General features: G+C 56.4%; 1 protein-coding gene across 2 annotated transcripts; it reads left to right on the top strand.

Moving 5' to 3' along the window:
- Nucleotides 1–14,216: 14,216 nt before the first annotated feature.
- ELF3 (E74 like ETS transcription factor 3) lies at nucleotides 14,217–21,321 on the top strand. Of its 2 annotated transcripts, none has more exons than XM_030561173.1 (9): nucleotides 14,217–14,324; nucleotides 15,418–15,567; nucleotides 16,430–16,651; nucleotides 17,009–17,092; nucleotides 17,202–17,327; nucleotides 17,633–17,725; nucleotides 18,659–18,775; nucleotides 19,645–19,840; nucleotides 20,093–21,321. In XM_030561173.1, exons 2-9 carry the CDS (start codon nucleotides 15,426–15,428, stop codon nucleotides 20,202–20,204), a joined length of 1,092 nt encoding a protein of 363 aa, XP_030417033.1. In that variant the 5' UTR covers nucleotides 14,217–14,324; nucleotides 15,418–15,425; the 3' UTR covers nucleotides 20,205–21,321. The 2 variants fall into 2 exon arrangements, with proteins under 2 accessions (XP_030417033.1, XP_030417032.1); XM_030561172.1 differs by having other exon boundaries at nucleotides 16,427–16,651.
- The last annotated feature ends 5,308 nt before the right edge of the window (nucleotides 21,322–26,629 follow it).

Genomic DNA, 26,629 nt, shown 5'->3' with positions numbered 1-26,629 from the left:
TTCTGCCTGGTGGCTGGCCCCAGTCCCCATGCTACAGGTGGCTTTATCCGTCATGCTAAAGGCTAGCAGGTGTTTCCCTGTCAGGGGGTGAGATCCCAGGGCCCACGGGCTGCAGAGCACAGGAGTCCTAATGAGGCAGGGACCTTGGTGGTCCTTGCTGTGCTCTGGTAGCCACTGGTGGCCTTCCATCTCTCAGGGCTGTAGAGACCTGGTTCCTGTGCATGCCTGCTCCCTTCCCCCAGGTGCTGGGGAGCATACTGTGGGCTGTCAGCCCAGGGGCCCTTGCCTCCTGCTAAGAGCCTAGGTGCTGTCTGACAGCTTGGGCGAGTGGGCAGGGGAGGGGATTCACCCATTGATAGCTGGGTATTTTCTTTCAGTTCTGAGGGGGAAAAAGGGTGATGCATCCTGCACAAGGGGGGGCCCCTCTCACTCCTCATCCACCAGATTGGGTCCCACCTCTCTCATTCCCCCCAGCCCTGCTGCACCCATCCATCTTCCAGCAAAGGGTCCCCTCTTCTCCACCTCACTGGTGGGGCTCATCCACTCCATGCCCCACCACGGCCTGGCCTGCGTTCTGGTTGAGAGCATGTGGGTGTTTGAACAGCTCCAGGCCTGGGAAGTGGCAGCAGCTCTGCCAAAGCTGGGCCGTTTGCCTCCTTTTGTGTGGCAACATGGGGGAAGCAGGGTTATTTCTCTGCGAGGCTCTGCTGTGTCCTTGAAGACAGCGGCTGTTCCCTCCCTGTCCTGGGTGGCTCTGCATTTGCCAGAAGCTGGCAAAGCCCCTCAGTGTCCCTCAATTGCTCCTTTTATTGTAGCTGGTGATCAGGCCCTGAGGTTTGAGGCACTTGCATCAGAGGAAGGAGCCCCAGGCTGACAGGCCCAAAGGGAGCTGGTGCGCTCTGATTTGGATGTAGCCGAGGAGAAGGGTCAGGGCAATTTCAGGCCTGTTCCCAGCACTGCCAGGGAAATGCTGGGGATGCGCTGAGCGTCCATTACGACACAGGGCTCAGTGGTGGGGGGATATGGATTCAGACCATTAGTACAGCTGGAAGGATGGATCACTGATTTCTGGCAATGCCACACTCCAGTAGGGAAACCTTCCCCCCTCCCCAGATGCTCAGTGACAGGGTGTGGGACTGGTTCTTACTGTGATCCCTGGCCCAGTGATCTAGCTGGTGTGCTAAGAGAAGCCAGGCTCCATCTTGGCCTTGTGGTTTCATTGCTGATTGAGCGAGGGGCCGTGCAGCAGCGAGGGGCCATGCCCTGGGTGTAGCTGCCAGTGCTCAGCCAAGCAAATGAGGGAGCCCCTGTAGAGTGGGATGCTCCCCCCACACCATGGCCAGTTAATGAGCCTGGTGAAAAGCTGAGGAGAGATCAGGTAAGGACGGGACCTCTGCAGCCCTGGTTCATTAAACTGATCTGGCTACCAAGCTGTTTTCTCTCCACTGAGCTTTTCCAAGGCCACTGGAGGAATTCACCCACCCCTTCCCCAAAGCTCTCAGGCTGCGTGCGCAGAAGCAACTCCAACCTCCCTCCCTGCCTGGCTCTGGGAAGGCTGACCAGTCGCCTGGGGCAGAAGGGGCCCAGCCTGCACAGCGGTGATGCTTGGGATGGGAGGAGACTATGACACCAGCAGGGCCTGCCAGCCTTCCCAGCACTAGCCTGGCTCTGAGCAGGGTCAGCTGTGGTGTGCAGCATCTTTGCTTTCCCAGGGCAGTTGGGCCTGGCCGTACCAGAGCTGGGAGTTCTGTTCCCCTCGCCCAGTGCCCTATGCTCCAGGCTCTGCTAGCACTCCCCAGCCAGCCTGGTGCAGGCAGGACCTGGCACAGCCAGCTCGACATGCTGGTGCACACAGCAGCGTAGGTTATTGCTGTGCTCTGTTGTGGGCAGTAGGTGGTGCTCACGGCCTGGCATGATGCATCCAGTGCTACTTGTCCATGGGCCCAGCCCTGTGGGTTCATAGTCAGTCAGTAGCTCTCCTTGGGGTGGGGCTAAGCCGCCAACTGGATCTTTTATTAGCTTCTTCTCTCACAGGCCTGTGGCCTGCATGGAGGGAGGGGACAGTGGCAGAGAGCCATGGCCTGGCATGACGCCTTGGCCCTCAGGGCCCCATGCTTTGCTAACTGTTCCTGGGGCAGTAGGATTGCCACCTCTGAGGCACAGAGAAACCAGCCACTGGCTGTAACGCTGTGCCACAGCCTGACCCTCCTCTCTCCCCATTAGCCTGACCCCTTGCCTGTGAGCGCCTATACCCACCCCATCCCAGGAGCCTCAGCCCTTGAGGGAGCCCCCTACCATCTTTTCCCAGGAGCCCATGCCTTCCCCACCTTGCTCCCTACCCTATCTTATCCTCCCTGCTGAGGAGCCTTGCACTCAGCTGATGGGTCTGTTCTGCTTCCCGGACGGTCCGTGGTGCCGAGAAGAGCCACATGGCTTCAGCAGCTGGCACGCTGCCTGTATGCAGAGTGGGACCTGGGTGCCAGCCACGCTGTGAAGGGCTCCCGGCCGCAATGGGCACAGCCAGTAGTTAAAGTCACTGCATGTGCAGCCAAGTGCACGAAGCGAAAAGCCTAGCACATTACATCCCTTGGCCAGCAAAGCAGTAGAAAAACTTGCAGGGGACAACCGTAAGCTGCCGCCATAAATCCCCCTCTGCCCCCTCCTGACTCTGGTGTCTTCAGTGCCACGGGCTGGGGGGAGCTGGAGTGGTTGGGCTGGGTGGTTAGTTATGACTGGTTTATTAGGAGAAATGGAGGTGTCTGGGAGACCTTGGCACTGATTTCCTAGTCCCCAACATAGTCCAGTGCTATTAATCCTGACAGAACTGCCACAAGCAACATCTAACCTGTCATCTTTGGGCCAGGGAGCCCAGCCAAGTTCTGCCCAAGGCTGTGCTGTAGCTCGCAGGCCAGCAAGCGGGAAGGATGTGATTAAGCTAAACAGCCCTGTATGGAGATAGTTGCAGATTCATAAACCACTCTACTTGGTGTAGCCACTAGGGGGTGTGAGAGAGCCACAGTGTGTTCAGGTGGGTTCCACAAGCACAGTTTGGCATGCTCCTCCTGAAAGGTGGTGTGGCTGAGGTTTGGCTGCCTTAGGTCAGGTCTCTGGGTTCTGTCCCAAGGTCTGCCTGCTGTGACCCTGTGCAAGCTCTGAGGTGAGCCATAGTTGCCTCCCCAAGGGTAGCAGTATATGGCCTTGGTTAATGTGAAGGGCTCAGAGCAGCTCACAGAAGAGCTGGGACAAGAACTGATGCTTCCTTGGATGTTGGTAGCTCAGGGCCTCTTTCCCTCAGCTACAAGGCACTGTGCAGAGGAGGTGCCCTCTTTCCACCCCAAATTGCATGAAGCACATTGCTCATGGTGCTTTGACAGGAGCGCCTGCAGCAGGGGCAGGTGAGAGCTAGCAGGACTGCATCATGCCCCCTGGGGCTGCCTGCCCAGCCAGCTGCCTGGTGGGGGAGGAGGAGGATCATAGAATATCAGGGTTGGAAGGGACCTCAGGAGGTCATCTAGTCCAACCCCCTGCTCAAAGCAGGACCAATCCCCCACTAAATCATCCCAGCCAGGGCTTTGTCAAGCCTGATCTTAAAAACCTCTAAGGAAGGAGATTCTGTCACCTCCCTAGGTAACCCATTCCAGTGATTCACCACCCTGTTAGTGAAAATTTTTCCTAATAGCCAACCTAGACCTCCCTGTAAGCATGTGGGACTCACCACAGCGGTGCCTCCTGCTGGTCTCTGTCAGGAATCAGCTCATCCAGCTTACAGAGTGCCCTCTGTAGGCCGGTTATCTGCCTTACCGCTCAGCCTCCATGTCCCTTCGGTACCCGGTGCACCATTATCTGGGGTGCTGCCCCCTGACCATATACCCCTCAGTCTCAGGGTCTCCCCTTCCCAGGGAACCCCACCCCCTGTCCCAACCTCACCTCAGTTGTAGGCTACTGCCAGTCACCAACTAGCCCCCACACCCTGGGGAAGACTGTAGTGTCAGCCACTGATCATAGGCAAGGTTGGGTCTGGACCTGCTGCCTCTCTCTGCAACCCAGTGCCTCTATGGGGCCTTGGACAAGGCCCTGCAGCCTGGGGAGTTGCCAGCCTGGAGATCCCCAGCCCTGCCTCAGTCTAGGCACCCTGAGCTTCCCAGCAGCCAGGCCCCTCTCTCTCAGAAGGCAGAAAAAGACTGCCTGTGTGTCTGGCCCACTGTCCTCTTATAAGGGCCAGCTGGGCCCTGATTGCACTGGCTACAGCTGTGGCTGCTTTCCCCATCAGCCAAGCTTTTCTCTGCCACAGCCCTCTTCCAGGCTGCTTTCAAGCCCTTCCAGGCAGGAAAGGGTGACCACCCCGCTACACTCCCTCACTGCAACTTGAGACCAGTACTCCTTGTACCGTGTCTGCCACCACTGAGAACAGTCCAGATCCATCCTCTTTGGAACCCTCTTTCAGATAGTTGAAAGCAGCTATCAAATCCCCCCTCATTCTTCCCTTCTGCCGCCTAAACAATCCCACTTCCGTCAGCCGCTCCTCATAAGTTATGTGCTCCAGACCCCTAATTAATTTAAGGTTTCAGAGTAGCAGCCATGTTAGTCTGTATCCGCAAAAAGAACAGAAGTACTTATGGCGCCTTAGAGACTAACACGTTTATTTGAGCATAAGCTTTCGTGGGCTACAGCCAACTTAATTGGATACATAGCCTGGAACACACAGACAGAAGATATTTATACATGCAGAGAATGTGAAAAGGTGGAAGTAGCAATACCAACTGTAAGAGGCCAATCAATTGAGATGAGCTAATCATCAGCAGGAGAAAAAAAATGTTTAAAGTGATAATCGAGATGACCCATAGAAGGTGTGAGGATACTTAACATGGGGAAATAAATTCAGTTAGTGTAATGGTGTGACAAAGTGGGACTGTTCTTAATGTTTCCTCTGAATACTGTGTGGGTGCCTCAGTTTCCACTATGCGTTTCTTAAGTCTCCAGTGTGCATAAATAGCCGACGCTCTGTCTCCTGGCAGCAAAAGCCTGGGGCCCTTCCCCCCTGCAAGGGGATGGCTGAAGGTGAACAAAGAGATCACGTGACCTCCTGGCCCGAGAAAGAGACAAAGGCCAGAAAGGAGGGGCTGGATGGGGTTTCAGTTTGGAGCTGGCTGGGGATGGGAAGTGAGGGCAGACCTGGGTGTCTGCCTCGCTAGGCCCCAGAATGGACCCAGCTGAGTGGTCCCATTCTCTGCACCTACAAGCTCTGTTTTAGACCATGTTCCTTCATCTAATAAACCTCTGTTTTACTGGCTGGCTAAGAGTCACGTCTGACTGTGAAGTGAGGGTGTGGGACCCTCTAGCTTCCCCAGGACCCTGCCTGGGTGGACTCACTGTGGGAAGCGCATGGAGGGGCATATGCTGAATGCTCCAAGATCAGACCAAGGAAAGTGGAAGCTATGTGAGCTTCTTGCCCTGAAGACAGTCTGCTCCAAGGGAGAGGAGGCTCCCCAAAGTCCTGATTGGCTTCGTAGGGAGCAGTTCCAGAGCATCACCCAGGGACTCCGTGAAAAATGGCCCAACCATTTCCAGTCTCTGTTCAAACCTAAGTTAATTGTATCTAATTTGCATACTAATTCAAGTTCAGCAGTGTCTCTTTGGAGTCTGTGTTTGAAGTTCTCGAAGGTGGCAATTTTACAACAAAAAAACTTCAAACACAGACTCCAAAGAGAGACTGCTGAACTTGAATTAACTTACGTTTGAACAGAGATTGGGAATGGTTGGGCCATTGCACTAATTGAATCTATTTCCCCATGTTAAGTATCATCATACCTTCTGTGGGTCATCTCGATTATCACTTCAAACGTTTTTTTTTCTCCTGCTGATGATAGTTCATCTCAATTGATTGGCCTCTTACAGTTGGTATTGCTACTTCCACCTTTTCATGTTCTCTGTATGTATACATATCTTCTTGCTGTATGTTCCAGTCTATGCATACGATGAAGTGAGCTGTAGCCCACGAAAGCTTATGCTCAAATAAATTTTTTAGTCTTTAAGGTGCCACAAGTACTCTTGTTCTAATCATTTTTGTTGCCCTTCGCTGGACTCTTTCCAATTTTTCCACATCCTACTTGTAGTGTGGGGCCCAAAACTACACACAGTGCTCCAGATGAGGCCTCACCAATGCTGAATAGAGGGGAATGATCACATCCCTCGATCTGCTGGCAATGCTCCTACTTATACAGCCCCAAATGCCGTTAGCCATCTTGGCAACAAGGGCAGTAACTCATATCTAGTTTCTCGTCCATTGTAACCCCTAGGTCCTTTTCTGCAGAAATGCTGCCTAGTCACTCGGTCCCTAGTCTGCAGCAGTGTGTGGGATTCTTCCGTCCTAAGTGCAGGACTCTGTACTTGTCCTTGTTGAACCTCATCAGGTTTCTTTTGGCCCAATCCTCTAATTTGTCTAGGTCCCTCTATAACCTATCCATACCCTCCAGCGTATCTAGTGCTTCTCCCAGTTTAGTGTAATCTACAAACCATCCTCCAGATCATTAATGAAGATATTGAACAAAACCAGCCCCAGGACCAACCCTTGAGGCACTCCACTTGATACCGGCTGCCCAACTAGACACAGAGCCATTGATCACTACCCTTGGTCCTGATGATCTAGCCAGCTTTCTGTCCATTTTATAATCCATTCATCCAGCCCATATTTCTTTAACTTGATGGCAAGAATACTGTGGGAGACCATATCAAAAGCTTTCCTAATGTAAAGCCAGGACCTACTCCAGTCACCTCTGCCATAGCAGGGGTGCAGCAAAGGCAAGGGCCAGCAGAGGTGGCCCCTGGACATCTTTAAAAGCACAGGGCAGGCAGCGCTGGTAGGCCTATCAAATGCTGCCCCATGCTTCGATGGGCACTGTGCTGAAAGGGTTGCAAGCAGCACCAGCCTGCCTATCAGGAGCTAGCACGGGGCACCCAAGTGACCCCTGCTTTGAGTCTCCACTGGCCCATGCCCCCAGGCCTGTCCCTGGTGCCCTGGAAAAGGCGTGGGGTGAGGGGCAGGGCCACGTGGCAGGTGGTGACTGACACAGCACCTGCTGTGAGCAAAGGTTTATTTGGATCCAGGTATGAGAAGATTCATTCGTCTAATCACCGAGCCCCGTCCCACTGAGTGCCCCCACCCTGCGCCATACAATGACAGAAAAGCATCTGTACACAGCGCTGTCATGGAGTCCCTGGATGATGCTCTGGAACTGCTCCCTACAAAGCCCATCAGGACTCTGGTGAAGTCTCCTCTCTGTGATCAGACTGTCTTCAGGGCAAAAAGCTCACACGGCTTCTGCCTTCCTGGCTCTCTCCGTGGAGCATTCAGCATCCTCTGCCCCGCTGTGCGCTTCCCACAGTGAGTCGACCCAGGCAAGGTCCTGGGGAAGCCAGAGGGTCCCGCACCCCCCCACTTCGCAGTCAGATGTGACTCTTAGCCAGTCAGTAAAACAGAGCTTTATTAGATGACAGGAACACGGTCTAAACCAGAGCTTGTAGGTACAGAGAACAGGACCCCTCAGCTGGGTCCATTCTGAGGCCTAGCAAGCCAGACAACCCAGTCTGCCCTCACTTCCTGTCCCCAGCCAGTTCCAAACTGAAAACCCCTCCAGACCCTTCTTTCTGGCCTTTGTCTCTTTCCTGGGCCAGGAGGTCACCTGATCTCTTTGTTCACCTTTAACTATTCCTTTGCTGGGGGGAAGAGCCCCGGCCATTTGTTGCTAGGATACAGAGTGTCGGATATTTATGCACACTGGAGACTTAAGAAATGCATAAGGGAAACTGAGGCACACACACAGTATTCAGAGGAAACAATAAGAACAGTCCCACTTCATCCCAAGCATGCCCAACCCCCATCCCTGGGCACCGTCTGGCCTGGCCCATCAGCTTTCTGCGCTGTGGGCAGCAGCAGGCTCGGCTTCCTTGCAGGGCTGTGTCCAAGTCCTGTCCCCAAGCAGCTGCCCCCTATTCACCCAGTGTTCGACCTCCACACTGGGAATGTCTGTGGGGAGCCATGTGTGCGATGAGTGTGCAGTCTGGCTCTGCATCCACCCTTGTCAGTTTCAGTGTCAAGGTTATTTCAGCGCCTAGTCTTTACTCTGTGATCTCTGGGACTTGGGATCCCTGGCCCCAGGGCTGGGGATGGGCTCAGGTTGGCTGAAGAGCTGCTGGGGGGCTGTGCTGGCCCCTTTCCAGTGCTGACAGTCTGAATCCCAGCTGAGCAGCTCCAAAGGCAGAAATCTCTCCCAGGAAAGGCCTTCAGGTGTTCACTGCCATGGGAATGGTGGATGGGAACTGCAGGCTGATCAAGGATCTCAAAGCATGTGCCATGCAGTGAGTTAAGCAGCTTCCCAAGCCACAGCAAGATAGGTGATACAGATGGGGAAACTGAGTCACAGAGAAGGGATAGGACTTGTCCAAGGTTGCCTAAAATAGGCCTCCTGACACCCCATCACCTGCTCTAAGCACTAGACATGCCATCCCAAGGGGGCCACTGAAAGATGGGAACTTAGTGACGGGAGGTGCATGGTGCCACCGTCTGAGCTGCACCAGATTAACCGAGAGAAGGGCATTTCTTTGGGTAGTGTCATCAGGAAGGGTGAAGGGCAGGGGCAGCCACCATGGGCAGTTTGTGTTGCGCTGAATCCTTGAACAGCAGCAGCACCTGACCCTGGGCCACTGAACCCTTTGCTCAGCCAGTTACACCCCGGTTTGGGCTTGTCCTAGCGGATGGTAAGTCACACAGTATTTCTCAACCTATTTATCATTGTGGGCTGCGTCCTACAATGCGTTACGTGGGCTGCAGGTTGAGAACCATAGCACTCCCCTCCCCATCTCCGAACCTCCCCACAGACCCCTATGACCAGCACTGCCCAGAGACCCCTCCACAGAGTGAGGCCATGAGCAGAGCCCTGGGTGGGGGTGGCAGGGACCCTGAACCCAGCCACGTGGGGCTGAGTGGCAGCCCCGACACCAGACCCCGACCAAGCGGCCCAGCAGCCTTTAGCACAAACATGGGGCCGCAGCTGTGTGCTAATTGGGCCGCATGCAGCTCACAGGCGCAGGTTGAGAACTGCTGACCAGAGGCCACATGTGTTGAGGTGCTGGATTCTGGGTGCATTTCCTCCTGGGAGTAGCCAGCCCTCTTCCCAGCAGGACGTTGTTTGGGAGGGCAAGGGCAGTTCCCCACGTGGGCGTGTGACTTGGCTGGTTAGGGAGGAGCAGTGAACAGGAGCATTCAGCACCCTGGGGCATGAGGCTGGTTCTCCTGCATTCCAGGGAGCCAGCGGCTCTGCCAAGGGGGTGTGGCTGATCTCCCCAGCACGGAAATTCCCGCTCAGACCTGGGTGCAGCTGGGCCCACGAGCAGCTCAGCAGGTGTCCCCTAGCTGGCAGGTCTCTGCTGAAGTCAGTGGCACAGCAGGGGATGCTCCCTAGGCCCACGCACTCTGGCCCATCCTGCCTGGAGCAGGTTAGCAGCAGCCAACTAGCTAGAATCAGCATCTGTAACAAACCACCTCTGCACAAAGATAGGCCCTAGCAGGATTCGAACCCTGGCCCTTCAGGGCCAGAAACACAGGCCTCCCCTCACAAGCTAGAGAGGAGCTTGCCGGGGTGTGCCTGAGTGAGCAGCTGGCTGTCCTAGTCCCTGGGACCAGCCATTAGACAGACAGTGAGCGAGGTGTGATGCCCACACACCCACGGTATCCTGAGCTGACTGGTCATGTGACATTCTGCCGCCTATGCTCCCATCTCCCCTGCCTGTGGCTGTGCCCACATCGATACCAGCACAGCCTCCGGTGTGCCCAGCCTGGAGTGGCTCTGCTCAGCATACCTGGTCTCTCAGCCACACCGAAGTCTGGGGCAGAGAAAGTGCTTTCCGTTGAGTCTGTCCCCACGCCCAGGAGCCCACGCCCACCACGGCAATGTCTGCGCAGAGCTGTGACTTCCAGCTCACGGATCCTCTGGCTCCTCTCACCAATCTCGATTGATTACCAGCCTGTGGAACTCACTGCCACAAGCTGTTATGGGGGAGGTGAGCTCAGCGGTATTTGGGAAAGGCTTTAGCGAAGGAATTGAATGAACTAAGGGACATGCCGGGGTCACACAGGCCTCCTGAGTGCCAGCCTTGATGGCAGAGCCAACCCATGCCTTAGAAAGTCTGGCAAGTCCTGCTTCGAGCAGCTACCAGGTCCGCGCACAGGCTCCATGATTGTCCTGCAAGAGCGGCACATAGGATAGATGGCCCAGCCAGAGCGAGAGCTGACAGTGCCATTGGCTGGCAGGAGGTGGGATGCCCGGGAGAGCTCCTCGCCCAGAGAGCTCCCAGGAGAGAGGGGCCAGGACACTCCCTCACCACAATCGGGCACTGGGAGTGGCAGGCGGCTTGCAGCACGGCTCAGCGACAGCCCATTGCTCAGGGACGAGGCTTCCCGGCAGCGTGCACAGCGCTGGGAAGCCACTGCCCTCATTGGAAGCCCCAGGGAACAATTAGCACCAGCCTCGTACAGGCCACTGCGGGACGTTCTCGAGGACAAAGTGCCGGAGGCCATGACATCCTCTCTCTTTCTCTGTCTCTCGCGCACACACACATGCCTCACTGGGTCGCACACACCTGCCCTATCAGGTCAAATACATATACAACTGCCTTCCTGCATCACACACACACACACACACAACTGTGTTGCTGGGTCACACATACACCCCTTCAGGTTACACACACACATACCCACCCACCCCCAGGTCTCTCTCACACACACACACACAGTCAGGTCTCACACACAGTGCTGCTCTTAGCAGCCTCCCGGCTGGATCCATCCTGTCTGCACCAAGATCAGCTCGGCTAGGTGAGAACATGAAATGTTCCAAATGAACCTGCCAATCTATCCTGGGCATCCCCCTGTCTTCCCACCCTCCGTCTCACCCATTCCTCCTCTTCCCACCTTCCACCAATAAATCCCAGCTGTGCTAAAAGCCTTGAGTCTGCATGCATGTCTTGCACCGCTCTGACAGACTGCAGGCAGCAGTGCGCTGCAGAGTTGTGGAACATTGCCCGGGAGGGCTCAGCTATCACCCCCCCAAGTTTGGGGAGAGCAAGAGCAGTCCAGCCTTGCTTTGTATCATGAGCTTTGTGCTATTTGGGGGGCGGGGGGGGTCCTTCCAGGCCCAGCTTCTGGAGTCCAGTGATTTCATGAGACACTCAGCTTGCATTTTTAAAATAAAAGTCCCATTTCTAGCCCTCACGGTTACAAGGGAAAGCTTGAGAACGTGGGCCCAGTGCCTCCTAATGCTCTTCTGTAGCAAACAGCCACGAGCTGGGGAAAGGTATGGGAACAGGGGCTCTGCTCCTACCAGGGATCCTAGGAAGTGGGAACCTAGCTCTGTGCAGGGAGGAGCTTAGTCCTCTGGCTAAAAGTTCAATTACGCACAGGCCAACTGGAGCTAGAACTCCAGAGCAAGGTCCAGAGCAGGGCTACTCCAGCAGCGCCCTCACCACCCGGCTCTGGCCACGTACCCCTCTCCCATGAGGCAATTCCTCGGAAAGCTTTTGTTGTTGGTCCACAGCAGACTGGAAACACATTTCGAAACCCACTGACAGGCATCGGTATCCTCCGGCTCAAACACACAGTTAGCAGACTCTGCAAACCAGCCCCTGCCTGCACAAGCAGCCCTTTGCAGTGGCAATGCCTCTTGGGGTGCTCAGCCGCTTCATCTGGAGGCACATTTTCCACACTGTACAAATCTCCCCCTTTAAGTCCAGGTGGCTGCTGAGGGTGCCCCCAAAAGGATGCTATGCCAGACTTGGCCACCAGAGGGCAATCAGGCCCAAGGCTTGTGTGTCAGATGCACCTGTTGTCTTGCAGGTGTACAGGTGTGAGTGGGGCAGAGATAACACCACATCTGGTCACTGCTGTTCCCTGAGCCAACCCCAGGGAACTTTGGAGATCAGCTCAGCTCTTCGGCTGCTCAGTTCCTGGGCAGGCTCCAGGCTATGTTGGGACAAAAGCGGCTTCTCCAGCTCGGACCTGTGGAGCAAGTTGGATTTGGGGCAGGGGAGTGCAGGGATTATACAATGAGGCATGTTTCCAGCCAGGTTGCATCCTGAGAGCAGGGCCGTGAGAAAGCCCTGTGATTTCAACTCCCTGCCCTGTGCTGCCTGGGGCTGCTGTGCCCCACGAAACAGCCGTCACGTTCCGCCCCGAGGGGGCTGCAATTCAGCGGCAGAGGGTAGTGATCTTGGGGGGGTGGGGGCGGTTTATAAGATGGTTTTGGACTCTTGGGTGAAAGGGTAGGAAGGATGATCTAGGAGCTAGTTACTGGGTTAGCTGAACCTCAGTTGTAAGAGAGGGATACCGAGGGCTCTGCTTTGAGCAGGGGGTTGGACTAGATGACCTCCTGAGGTCCCTTCCAACCCTGATATTCTATGAGTCTATGACACAGGGGCTGGGGCGATTGAAATGCCATTGAAGAGGGATAACATCTCACCCTAGTTGTGCAGTCAGCCTTCTCAACCAAAACTGTCTCGCTGTCAGGTGCAGGCAAATGGCGCGAAGCCTGCAGCTGAGCCTCCAGGAGAGGTGTGGGGGAGGGGGGTGCACAGCGGGAGCCTCAGTGCGTTAAGGTGTAGAGCCCAGAAAGCAAAAGGCCGGGTGGCATCCCCGTCACACACAATGCACTAATAACTGTCCTGAAGAACAATGAAATTAGGCTGGGTCATTAGCCAGCTTGACCGGCTGCCTCTTGGATGGTGTCACAGGCCCAGGTAACACCGAGGTCATGGCAACTTTCCCAGAAGTGGGGTAACCGGGTGTGACGTCACTGGACGGAGGCGTGAAATGCCTGTGACTGGGGCAGCCGGTTAGGTGGGCTGTTCACAGCCACAGCGGGGGCTAAACTCGGGCCACCTGGAAACGTTGACTTTTCAGGGTTACAAATGGTACAGCCCTCGGTGTAAGAGTGCTGTAGTGAGTGTGTGTGCATGCGTCTGTGTGTGCGTTTGCACGCACATGTGTGTGTGCACACACGAGCACACTTGTGGTGTGCATGCGTCTGTGTGTGTGTGCGCACATTGGTTCATATCTGGGTGTACACATATGCATTGTCGCATACTCAGCCGTCCCTTCCAGGACAGGATTCAGCCTGTGTGTGGCGACACCAGGCAGTGCAGGCTGGGAGCTGGAGAGAACCACGGGATCCGTCCGTGACCTGCAGCCTCAGTAAAGAATCCCCTGCCTGTCCACTGTAGCCTGGTCGTGTGTGAGTGTGAGTGAGATGCCACTGACTTTGGCAGGGCTGAGACAAACAGCCCTCTCCAGCGCCTGGGAAGTGGAGGGGAGGGAATGGGCAGGAGGAACCCCCACCCCAGCCGGAGCTGGTCAGAAATAAATCCATGCATACATCGGAAGCAGCAGAATAAGGAGAATCCTCCCTTCCCATCGCCCGATTTACACCATTCTCTTGTCAAATCAGCTGCCCCTCAGGACCCAGCCCAGCTCTGGGCCTGGCTGGGGGAGGTTCAGGGTCTGTCCTGCCCAGTGTCGCTGCCCTGGGGCTCTGGAGGAGCTGTCGTTGCATCAGGCTGGCCAAGTGGCCAACAGTCCCTTCCTCTCATGGCCCAGCATGGTTCCACTTCAGACGGTGCAGTGCCCATTTTACAGGGGTCACTTACGAGGTCCGGGCTGAATCTGAGCTCTAGACTTTGGGGGGATCCAGAGCTGCTGCTGAGGTTCTTAGCTCAGCCAATGGGAGCCGCATATTGTTGGTGGGGGCCAGAGTACAGGTTTGTCTGGCCAGCTGCTCCCTTCACCCTGTGCTGGGCTCCTGGCAGGGAGAGGCCCAGCTGACACGCCAGCCCCCTACATGGCTGCTATTCCTGGCAGGGAGGAGGTGGCCAATTAACCTGCTTTTGTGAGCAAACAAACACGTGAGATTAGAAAGAGAGAAAAACATAGTGAGGGGTGAGACGCTGGCACAGGCTGGGCAAAGGCTTTGACAATCATTAAACTGGCCAGCCCTGATTTCCCGGCAAGAAAGCACTGGCATGGGGCCAGTGGCACCTATTATGCAAATCCGATGGAGCTGGGAGCTTGAATACTTGGGCTAGGAATTCCCCTAGAGCCGTGAGATCGTGTTACCGCAGACACGCTATATAAGGCGAGATACCCGGGAGGGGCCGCCTATAGGAGTAGGCGCTAAGGGCTCAGGCACAGATGAGTAGTGGTTAGAAGCCAGTGGTGCACCTGGAGTATTTACGAGCTCCATTCGCTGCCTGTGGATTAACTGCTGCTGCTGGGGGGCACTGTGGTAGGTACCAAAGCCTTTGTGCTCCGTGCTTTAAAGGGGCTGTTACACTTCACTGAGGGTGGAGGTGTTCGTGCACCCTGCGCTAGCTGGGGGATGCTGCTCCTTATTTGCCAGCCACCTGTTGGCCAAACGTGCCACAAGCCCTTTGAGCACTACGGGTAGAAAGCACCCGCATAGACCTCCGCTGGGCTGAGGCAGGTGAGTACCAGCATTCCTGCTCGCCAGCTTTCACGCCTGGGCAGGCCTGTCGATGCCGGGACAGTCGCTTCTCCGGGTCATTTAAGGCTGGGTTCAAGGACTGGGCTGAGGACACCAGCATCTGGGGAGCCAGTGGGAGAGAGCGAGTGTGGCTGGCGGGTGCCTCTCTGCTGCATGGGGACTGGGGTGCTTTGGGAGATGGGGCCATGGGGTGAGTGGTGATGACCGAATTTTCATATGGCATCTTTCCCGGTGGAGCAGCCAAACCGCAGCTCTCTGCAAATGACAACGCGATGAACCTGCTAAGCAGGAGACTCTGAGTCCCATCCACCCCGGCCCCACTGCACATCCCCTTCCTCCTGGCCAGGTACTATCAGACTTACCGCCTGGATGAAAGGAGGTCTTGGAACCAATGACAGCTGCTTGTTCTCGTTCTGGTGCTCAATCAGCGGCTTGCTGAAAGCGCTAAACTGGTTGGGACGCAGCCTCCAGCCCAGGGGAAGTCTTGTTTCTGTTCCCTTTTACAGCGGAAGGTCAGCAATGGGCCCAAGGAACATAGGGTGCTTGATAATGGTCCAGTGAGGGCTTGACCTTTTTTGATGTGGTGACAATTCACCCCAGCTAGAAATCTGCAGGCTGGGCTCTGATCCCGGCTGTCCCGGATAGCGGAGGACCCTGGGCCTGAGGCACCAGAAGGGGCAATCGGGGTGCTGCTCTAGGGAACTGTGGAGATGCACAGACTGCTCGCTGTAACCCCGTCCCCTCTTCGGGGCTGGGGCGGGCTCTGTGCTCCCAGGCTGAACCCAGCCCAGGGTTCAGGTGCCGGCTTGGGAAGGTCTGTATCCTGCAGGCAGCGCTGGCTGGAGTCATGCTGACAGGTGCAATCTCTTGGCAGAGAGCTTTATGGCGGGATCCTGCGAAATCAGCAACATCTTCTCTAACTACATCAGCGCCATGTACCAGATGGAGGAGGCTCAGCCCCCCATGGAACTGCTGGCCCACCTGGGGAAGGAGGACAACCTCACGCTGCCTGCAGAGACCACAGGTGGGGCCGGAGCCTGCGTGCCATGGGGCAGAGCCGGGCATGAGACCTGCAGTGACAATGAGTCAGGGCATAAGCTAATCACCAGATGGAATCCCGCCCCTGGACTAGAAGGCAGACAGAGTTGCCTAGTAGTTAGCATGTGAGACTGGGCTTTAGGAGACCTGGGTTCTCTTCCCACCTCTGCTACTGAGTGACCTGGGGAAGTCCCTGTCCTCTGTGCCTCAGTTTCCTTCTCTAAATGCTACTTTCAATAACTCCCTTAGAGGAGTGCCTGCCAGGCTTATCCTATTAATGTGTGGGTCCCACGGAGGCTGGACAGAAGATGTTTTGAAGGCGCAAAGTGTTATCATTATAGTTTGTGTGCCCCATTGCCGGGGGACTGTGGGGGCAGGTTGGAAGTTCAGTGTCCTTTCTTGGCAGCATCAGGGTTTAGTCTGCTGCCAGAGACAGGGGACTGGGTTGGATGGGCCACCGGCCAGCTGGGGCTAGCGGAAGGGGAAGATCACTCTCGGGCGGTTGGGACTGGTGTGTGTGGGGGTCCCTCATGCCCTCTGGCGGGGCTGCAGTGCCCTTTGGGGAACGACTGGGCTGTGAGCTGAGAAGCTGCCATCGGCCATTCCCTCGGGCCCTGCCGTCAGGCAGGATCCGAGATAAAGGAGCAGGAGACAGGTGTACGTGACAATGCCACAAGAGTGACTAAACAAGATAACACCCCCCCCCGCCCATCTGACTCTTTGTACCCACAAGAGCCAACCCCACCCGTTGTGACATGAGCTCATCGAGAGCCCTGCCCAGCCAGCCGGTGCCGGGTGCCCCATCGGGTGAGCAGGTCCCCTGAACCCTGCTCCTTTCTCCCCAGCAGAGAAGCCAGCGTGGTTCGGTGAGCTCCCGTACTTCTGGAGCAAAGCGCAGGTGCTGGAGTGGATTGGCTACCATGTGGAGAAGAACAAGTACGACGCCAGCGCCATCAACTTCTCCTGCTGCAACATGGATGGCTACACGCTCTGCCACTGCACGCAGGAGCAGCTGCGGCTCATTTTCGGGCCGCTTGGAGACGAGCTCTACACCCGCCTCCATGAGATCAGTGAGTGCCAGTGACCCAGCACAGATCTTCCTCCGCCCCATGTCAGCAGGGACCACAGCGAGCCAGCCCTGCCTAGCCAGCCAGAGCTGGGGACGGGCACCTCCCTTCAGCTCCCAGATTGGCATGTCCCCTGTAACTGCAGCCTTATCACCCAGGGCAAGGCCCATTCCTATCCCGAGACTCCAGTTAGAAGGGAGGTTTGGGTGGCATATTGGGGAGCATAGCAGGGCTTGCACCGGAAAAGCTGGGGGAACAGCTGGAACCCATGAAGGGTCCCACAGGAACAGCATGGGGAGGTGCCTTTGCCTTTCGTACTGGCCAAATACAATTAATTCCTATCCGCCCCCCCTCCCGCAGTCTCGGTCTCGGATGAGCTGACCTGGATCATTGACCTGCTAGAGAAAGAGGACATGTCTTCCCAAGAGATCTTCCAGGACTCCGGTAAGAGAAGCGTCCTGGCCACACTTTGTCCCTCGAGGCCCCTGCCGTGTGCATGTCCGTTACCTGGACGGGGCTCATCCTTTCCTGCCCTCTCCTCCACTCTTTCTAGAGCTGGGAAACTCGTGCACGAAGGAATCCCTGGAGGAGATGAAATCCACAAACCCTTTCTACCAGGCAGACTTCAGCTACGTTTCCGGTGCCCTGTCTCCAGGCAGCTCTGACATCTCTGTCTCAGGTAAAGCCCTAGTCGCTCATGCTCGGTGTTGGGGCATCCTTGGCCATGGGGCGGGCGTGGGCTCTGGCTCTCCCATCAGTCCTAGATGGCCCTGCGTCACATCTCGTGTGTGGTTCTCTGGGATGGGGACCCAGTTGGAGACTCTGCCCTGTTTCATGCGGGAGTTCCCCCAAAACCCTTGCCAGGGCAGACCACCTGCTGGGGAGTGTTTGGTGTGTCTGGCTGGAAGAACTGCTTTCTCCTGATTGGAAATGTTTCTGGAGGGGAATAATGGGAAATCCAACCTATCTACTTTGCCCCCACAGGGACCGGGATGTCCCACAGCCCCAACTCCCAAGACTCCGGTGGAAGTGACATAGATCCTGACCCGACAGAAGTGAAGTTGTTCTCCTCTGACGGTGAGTCGCTTCCTTCCCGGCTGGCTGGGACAGAGATGAGTTTGTGGCTGGGCAAGGCTGGAACAAAACCTGGGTTAGAGAGGGAAAGGAAAGGCCCCTTCCCACTGGAGAGAGCTTGACTGGGTCCCCTGGGCTGGGGAGGAGGCTGTGAAAACTGACCCCTGCTAAAGATGGCCTGCCTTATCTTTCTGTCTCCGAAACTTCCCAGGCACTCACTGCCATGGTGTCCAGGCAGGACGGGTCAAATCCAGAAGCTCTTATCCAGGTCTCCCGCACTCTGGTGGGCTGGACGAAATGGAACCTGGACAGGAAGTCACCTTGGCTTTGGCTCTGGGTTTTGCATGAGCTCCTCCATCTGCCCCTGCTTTGTGCACAGGGAGGGGATGCAATCTGCTTTGAGATCCTCTGCCTCAGCAGCTGCTGGCAGAACCTTGGTGCCGTAGCGACCTGGGAAGAGGTGGGCGATGGGACAGATGCCAGCAGCACCATGGGCTGGAATGGGGGTTGGGGACTTGGCCAAGGTGCACCTTGCGCCCACAGGCAATGGTCAGAAACCCTCTGGCACAGGAAGCTTCTTTGCATGTCTGTGCCACACTCAGCGTAACAGGGCACAAAGCAGTCCATAGCGACCATTCGAACAAGTGTCCAGGCTTTCTCCCCAGGGCATGCCAGGGAACCCGAGGTGTAGGAGATGTGGGAAGGGGCCCTGTCGCTGGATAGCTAAACAGGGACCGCCAGTTATGTCGGGCAGGCTGGCAGTTCCCTGAGCCCGCAGAGGGGACCTGTCCCTAGGCACCTACAGTGGGCATCTCCCCTTGTATTTTTAAAGAAGGAGGAGCCGGGAGCTGAGTCTGCTCAGACACTACGGGGCAGGGTGGGCCCACTATAAAACCCAGACAGGCCCAGTAACATGTCCCACCTCCTCCCGCGCAGATGGTTTTGCCGACTATGACAAAGAGGACGTCAAGCATGGGAAGCGGAAAAGAGGCAGGCCCCGGAAATTCAGCAAGGAGAACAGAGACTGCCTGGAGACCAAGAAGAGCAAGCACTGTACGTGAGAGGCCAGTGGGGCTCCTGTGGGCTAGGGTTGCTATGCCCTGGCTTGTCCGGGTGCTGAAATTCATGGCCAGCCCTGGAATTGGCCAGGACAGTTGTCTCAGCCATCTTTGGGGAGGGGAGGTGGGAAGAAGGATGGAGGTTCATAGCCCATAGTACATTGAGGGCCGGCACCTTGCATGGTGTAGCCTTTAGGCACTGATCCTTAAAGGTCTTTGGGTGCTAACTGCCATTGATTTCAAGGGAATCGGGGCTGTAGTGACTAACTGGGAGCCCCCAGTGCTTTCCGATTGGTTGCTGATTGTCCAGTAATTCCTAAGGGCCAATTCCTGGTCCCAATGCCCAGCCCTAGTAGGCGGGCCAGGCGCCAGGGGGTGCCACCACGAGGCTGGGGCCATGGGGGAGATGGACTGGACCCCTGACCCATGGTGTAGCCGGTGCCGTGGACTATTGCTCAGTGGCCGTTCAGCACTGCCGTTGCCTCCTGAGCTGCTGTGACCCCGGCCTCACCTGTACGGGGGCCGGCGTGAGGCCAGCCTATCTGCACCATCCACAGATTCTCCCCTGGGGACTGGGGCCCAGGTGCCTCAGTGGGTGACAGCTGCGTAGCCTGTCTAGGCTGCAGCCCCCAGGTGAGCTCCCATGTGGAACAACATGGGCTCTGCTGCCTATTGGACCATCTGCATCCATGGAGTAGTGGGTGGGGAGCTGATTTGTTCCCAGAGTGCAGGGAGCTGCCGCTGTTATCATGGAGCCCCCAGCCCTGGGCAGCACTATCTGCAGAGCCTCCTTCAGCCTGCTGGGGTCGTGGCTCTGCAGAGCCCCCCCATTGAACTGGACCATCCCTCCTCTCTCTGTTTCAGCCCCGAGAGGGACCCACCTGTGGGAGTTTATCCGGGACATCCTGCTCCACCCAGAGCTGAACGAGGGGCTGATGAAGTGGGAGGACCGACGCGAGGGCATCTTCAAGTTCCTCCGCTCCGAGGCGGTGGCTCAGCTCTGGGGGCAGAAGAAGAAGAACAGCAGCATGACCTACGAGAAGCTGAGCCGGGCCATGAGGTGGGTGTCAGGGGATTGCCCCTGTCCCACCCAAGAGATGCAGGGAAGTGGAGCCCCAGCCTATCTCCAAGGCTCAAGGGCCTACCTCCATACTTTGCCTCCTCTGCTTCCCTACCCTGCCCCGACAGCTCCTCTCCCAGCCTCTGTCCCCCAGCGCCCCCGGCCTCAGGCTCTTCCCTTCCCAGATGTCCTCCACACTGGCTCACTTAGCTGCCTTGCATCCAGTGCTGATGTCCCCTCCTTCCCTTCCAGGTACTACTACAAACGGGAAATCCTGGAGCGGGTCGACGGGAGGCGGCTGGTCTACAAGTTTGGGAAGAACTCCAGCGGCTGGAAGGAGGAGGAAGTATTGAATCGAAATTAAGGAGCTGGGGGAGCCCTACGAGAATTAGGGCTCTGCCCATCTGGCCCAGGGGTGAGACCCAAGGCATAATGCACTAAACCATGCTCCCTAGACAAGAGTTTTTGTCACATGTTGGAACCCAAAGCTGCTGGCCTGGGGAGTGTGTTAGCCTCCAGCCCCTTCCTGGGGGCACAAGTGTATGTGCTGGTTACCCGCCAGCATCTAGCTAACTACAGCTGATATTTTGGCTCAAGTAGGTTATTGTAAACCATTATTTCTGTTGTTGCATTGCTGGACTCTTCTTTCCAAGTGGAATTACAGTGACTCTAGCTGTCCCCAAAGCCTGGAAGAGTGGAAGGGACATGCTCCGTTCTTCACGATTGAATTCAGGGGACTTCAAGAGTGCTAGCAGAGCAAGGGGCCCTGGCTACTGCTGCAGTCAGCTGTGGTCCAGGAAGTGGGATGCACCGATGTGCCAGCTACAGGGGCACTGGTCGCCCTGTGTGATAGATGGAATGAAGAGAACGGGCACTGAGCATTGTGTCTTTGCCAAGAGTGCCCTCTCCGTGCTGCCTGCCATGGAGCTGCTGCCAGCCACGCTGGCTGTGCGCTGGCATGAGTAGCCTGCTGCTCTGTGAATGGCCCAAGCAGAGAATTTCAAGCAGTGCTGGCCCAAGGGGAGTTGGAGAGAACTGTGAATTTCAGACGGCTCCGGAGGGACCGTGACAGTAGCCGGGGCATCAGGCAGAGCTTCCCTCCTTGTTCCTGAGACGTTTGCCTCCGTGCCCCCCAAATCCCATCCCCTCAGTGTGATAATATCCCCTATCCCCATGAGACGCTCTCCTCCTGCTTCTAATTTATGTAACATAAACAGAGGGTATATAATGTATATAGAGAGCTATTTTTTCATAAATAAGCTAGTTCTTGCGTGATTTTGACTGTCCTGGAAGCACTTGGCCTCTTCGAACCAATGACTGTTCTCAATATTCAGCTGGACTGAAATAAGGTTCTTCTGGCCTCTGAAGATCTCTGAACAGAACGCGGCATTAGTGTGTCCTGGCACTGAGGGGTCTGGTGGACGCACGAGGTCTTTTTCTGTTTTGATAATGAGTATATTAGAAATAAATTGTTGCCTTCATTTTTTTTTTTTACAAATGGTGTGCACGCCTCCTCCTTGTGGCTTCTGTAATGGCTAGGGGTAAAGTGAGGCCAGGCTGTTCCGGGGAGAGGGTGTCACAGAGTCTGTGGTCGCAAGAAACTGTAGTCACCCCTGCTAGTCTGACCTCCTCCATAAGGTTGCCTGTCTGAACTGGAGCACATCCTTCAGGGAAACGTTCAGGCTCAATTTAAAGATGACCAGTGTTGGAGAAGAACCCACTGCTGCCCTTTGTAAAGTTGTTCCAGGGGTTAAGTACCTTCACTATTAAAAAATGTACACTATTAAAAAATGTACACTGTATTTCCAACCTGAATTTGTCTAGCTTCAGCTTCCAGCCATTGGGTCGTGTCAGACCTTTGTCTGCTAGACTGAAGAACCCATTGCCAAAGATTTGTTCCCCAGGTAAGTATTTATGGGCTTTAATCAAGTCACCCCTGAACCTTCTGTTGGTTAAGCTAAATAGATTGAGTGCCTTGAGTCTGTTCCTGAAGGACCCATGTCTGTCCCCCCATATTTGCTCTGGGGCCATCGGTCCCTGCCTGAAGTCCAGAGCTCCTCAGTTCTAATGGAGAAGGCTCCCTGGTGGAGAACCCTGGAGGAAGAAATGTCTCCGCAGCTGAGCTGCCTTTTCCTCCAAAAGCAGTGACCTGAGGGGAGAGAACTGTCCGCAGGGCAGGTGCAAGGATGTTTTGCACCCTAGGCAAAACTTCCACCTTGTGCCCTCTCCCAAACCCTGTGGCAGCGCTCCGCCCTGAGGTGCCCACCCGGGGCACCTCCCCACGCCCCCATCCACCTTGAGGTGCTCCCTCTGCGGTAGCTCCCCCCCTCCACCCTGAGACGCCCCCCCTGTGGCAGCTCCCCACCCCCCTCTGCCCTGAGGCACTCCCTCCCCGTGGCAGCTCTCCCCTTCTGCCCTGAGGAACCCTTCCCCCTGGCAGCTTTGCCCGGCCTGGGGAGCCGTGCGGCAGCTCCCCACCCCACCTCACCTCTGCTCCGCCTCCTCCCTGAGCATGCTGTCGCCATTCCACTTCTCCTGCCTCCCAGGCTTGCGGTGCCAATCAGCTGTTTGGCACCGCAAGCCTGGGAGGCAGAGAAGCAGAGCAGGGCGGCATGCTCAGGGGAGGAGGTGGAGCAGAGGTGAGCTGGGGCAGGGAGCAGTTCCCCTGCATGCCGCGCCCCTCCTTATTTGCTGCAGGTGGCCCTCCCAGCGCCCCCCTCCCCTAGATCCCTCTACCTAAATGCCAGCGACGACTAGAGCAGCTGAAGATCCAGCTGCTGTGGTCGCCGCCGAAGGACCCGAAATGCCACCCCACAAATGCTAGCACCCTAGGCGACCACCTAGGTCGCCTAATGGGTTGCACCAGCCCTGGCTGTCCGGTTCTTAGCTCTGCCGGGGAATCACCAAGTGACCCTGTGCCTCAGGTGTGAAGCGGGGATGCTCCCAGCCTGTGGTGAGGATGAGCTTATGCAGAGGGGGAGGGGGCTGTGGAAGGGCCTACATAGGCAGGATGGGCAGGCCTTGCAGCCCGCATGGACGGACACACAGGGTCCCTGCTGTTGCCGGGGCGGGGTGTTGAAAGCACCTGCCATGTTCTCTTCTCTTCAGGTTCTTCCATCTGAGCACCTTCCAGTGGTGCATTAAGCAACATGACCCTGTCTGTCACCCTGGCTGTCTTTGCCCCTTATTCTCTGGCTGGAGGAGCTGTAGTCTGGCTCTAGCTTGCTGCTCCAAGGCTATGGGTATGGATGGGTTGGGGGACCACGCGCTTTGAACAGAGCCCTCCTGGGAACCTGACCCAGTCTGGAGAAGCCAGTGCAGTGCTGCAGCCACCAGAATGGAGTTCTCCCTGTGGGAACTGAACAAACTCTAGCTACTGTTAAAGTGTAGGGTGGTTGAGCAAAGGATGGTTCCCCTGTGGTCCCTATAAGGGACATCCTGGGGAATCTCACCCACCCTGCTGAGCCAATGCCCTCTATGTAGCTGTGTCCCAAAGGTGTCACCGTGGCTTGCGACCTTAAGGAGACTGCCAAGGCCACTCCCATCCCAAGATCCCAGGTCACCCCACAAACTTTGCTTTGTGAAGAGTCCAACAGAGAGGGGCCTGTCACCCCCCAACCTAACACACATGCAACCACCAGTCCCACGGAGCAGCTCACTCACGCCAGACTGCTTCAGCCCCCCGCCCCCCCGCCCCCCAGCTCCTGGTTCTCTGCAAAGCAGAGGCCTGAAGGCGAGGAAGATTCCATGAAAAAAAAGCCACAGTGCAGCCCTTGCCCGCTGATGCCTCTGGATTACACCCAGGCTGCTTGTGTTTTGGGCTGACCTCCCCAGGCGTCCGCTCCTGGGCAGGGTCAGTAGGTGGTAACCACGCAGACAGCAGAGCTGGGCCAGATGTGCACGATGGTTTTACTCTACCCAGAATGGCTTTGGGGGAGGTGGGAGATCAGTGGGTTTGGTGTGGCACTAACATCATCTCATAGCAGGGAAACTGGCCCCTTTAAGAGGGAACGTGGTCCAGTGCACCTATGACTGCCCAGCTACTTCCCAATCGGGCTTACGAGGAGGCACCTGGGCCAGATATAGGAGGTGAGGCAGGGGCAGTTTGAGACCAAAGGGGAGGCAGATGGACGGAGCAGCAGAGTGGCTGGAGGGAAAGCACTGCAGGAAAGCAGCAGCAGGGAGCTGCCAGTGAGGGGTTCTGGGGAGAGCTTTCGGGAGGATTGGCTCAAGTGTCCAGGGGCCCCTATGACTGACGGGAGGAAGCAGCTTGTTGAGTGCAAGCTGGGCCCAGGAATGAGGGGTTGACTCTGGGAGGAGGTTTCCCAGGAGCATCAAGGGTTTGAATTTGCTGTTGAAAGAAGCAATGTTCCTTCACAGGGATGGATGAAGGGGAAACTGAGGCAGGTCTGCCTGTGCTGCTGAGGGCCTCTGCAGGAAGGTGCCTGTGTCAGGTTTCCCTGCACCCACTCCCTTCTAAGAGCTGGCACATGCCCCTCTACTCCTGCCCCCAAAGCACCAGCCCCTGTTGCAAATAAATGTAACACGCGCTTGGAAGAGGATAGTTTCTTTTTTATTACCTCAGAGGGAGCAGCTAGAATGTGGGGTTCAGGTGCCGGGGTAGCTGCCTGGGGCTCCTAGTGTATCTGCTCTTTTGTTTTTAGGGGGTTTTCCTAGATCTCCAGCTTTACCACTAGGGTATTTCTTGCCATGTTAAAGAGCCTGGACCCTCTCCTGCTGTGTAACTGCCTCGGCAAAGCATCTCTGTGGCTCATCACTGAGTTTCGATCCTCGGTCCCTGGCAGAGCATCCCACTTCCATTCAGGAAGGGTGAGATCAGTACATGGAGGGCCTCATCTGCACATGGCCAAAGGGTCCCGTGGAAGCCTCTAGAATTTCTCAGCAGCAGCTAGATCCTAGGAGGTAGAATCCTCCCGCTGGGGGCCGTCTTAGCAGGGCAGACTTTCCCCTCTGCTCCAGCCACTGCAGCCTGCACTGGATATGTCTGAGTTGAGGAGAGAGACCCAGGAGCACATCCCCGACTCAGGCCTCCCTGACTCAGCGGGCAGGTGATATTGCCACAGCAAGAGCAGAGGAGCTTTCACAGTGGCTTGCCTTGCACAGATCAGGGGGAGAATGCATTGGGACCAAGCTGCTCTGACCAAGCTGGAGCACTGCACGTGTGTCCTCCATCAGCTGTGCTTCAACAGCCAGGCTCCCTAAACCCATGAGACTTTAAAGAAATAATCAGTGTGGGCTTCTGGTCTTTGCCTTAGAGTCTCACCCAGGCCACATTGTCCATCTTTTCTCTATAGCCGTGAGGGCTAGAAATGTCTTTTTTTTTTTTAATACAGCTGCAATTTTTCACATTATCACTTGACTTCTGGAGGTAGAGCTTGAAGAAAAACACCACCTAGCTCCAGATTGGTGACAAAAGCAGGAAAGTCACAAACACCAGGACTACTCCATTTTGTGCAAGCTCGACGAGGGCCTCGGGTACCCGAGAAGCTGCCACTGCAGCTCTGGGCTGGGTGAAGCGTATGTGCCCCTGCTCTGTTACAACCTGTCTTGGGCCCAGTGAGGGCACATGCAGGGAGCCATGGCAGGGTTTGGTCCAGGGGGGCCAGCAATTCGCTGGCCTGTCACCAGTGCGACTTGGTCGGGACTGTGTGTCCCCAGCCAGAGTTTGTTGGCTTTGGGGAATGGGTCCTGTTCCAGCAACCTCCTCTGGCTGGCGAAAGAGAGCTCTAGAAAGAAGCAGAGGCGGAGATGCTGCACTCCTCCATCCCACCACTGGCTGGCTGCATGGAGCCCAGATACCATCACCAGGAACCCGGGGGAGCAGGTAACAAGCTCTGGGTTGGCTTGTGAAGGTCAATGTGCTGGGAAGCCCTGAGAAGCCTGGCGACACAGCTAGCCCCCTTCTGTGGTGGGTGGGGTGGGTATTGGCTCTCTTGTGCCAACATGGGCTCCACACAGCCAGGCCTGACTGTTGGTTTAGGAGCCATGGCAGAGGCCCTGCTGCCCTGCACCAAGGGAGGGTAAGTCACAGCGTGGGTCTGGCACCAGGCCCCTCTCTTGTTCTTTCTACATAGCTGGAGCATGAGGTAAAGGAGCCCATGGGTATCAAATGGCGCTCAGGAGCCCTGGGGCAGCACGGAGTGGGTGAGGTGTTTATCCTCAGTCAATAGATAACCCCAGCAGATTGGCAGGGAGGGAATAGCGGCTTGTCACGCATTCGACCGCCCTGGCAAGTGCACCTTGTTTACTGAGGCAGTTTCATTTCTCCGCTGCTGCTGCGGATTGTGTTACCTAACCGGCCCGAGCCAATGTTTAACCAGCTTCGGCAGCCACCGCAGCCAAGCTGTCTGTCTCGCCTGGCCTCACCCCGAATGTTCCCACCGCGGAGCCAAGCAGCCTGACCCGCCGGGGAGCCGGGGTGAGAGCTGTTGAGGGGGGTTCTCCTTGCAGTCAGTTCCCTCAGCTGGGGTGGTCTCTGCCCAGCAGACAGAAGGTGCAGGAGAGCACCCTGCGGTGGTGAGGCTGGGCTGGTCAGGGCAGAAGAACAAGCGGTGAGAAAGGCCTCCCCTGCAGACTCCCACGAGGTTCAGCCTCTCCCCAGGGTGTCTCACAGTGATATAAAGCCGTGGGAGAGCTGGTGAGAGGCTGCAGGGCTCCCGTCGCACAGCACAGGCAGCTCCGTCTGTCAGCTCGTCCTGAACCCACGCTGAGGCGATGGCAGCAGTGGTGAGAGGGAGGAAGCCCTCAGGAGAACTCTCCCTCCCCCTA

Source organism: Gopherus evgoodei, chromosome 4 (assembly GCF_007399415.2).
Source record: "Gopherus evgoodei ecotype Sinaloan lineage chromosome 4, rGopEvg1_v1.p, whole genome shotgun sequence".
Lineage (NCBI taxonomy): Eukaryota > Metazoa > Chordata > Testudines > Testudinidae > Gopherus > Gopherus evgoodei.
The sequence above is the reverse complement of the archived record's forward strand: the minus strand, read 5'-3'. Positions and strand labels throughout refer to the sequence as shown.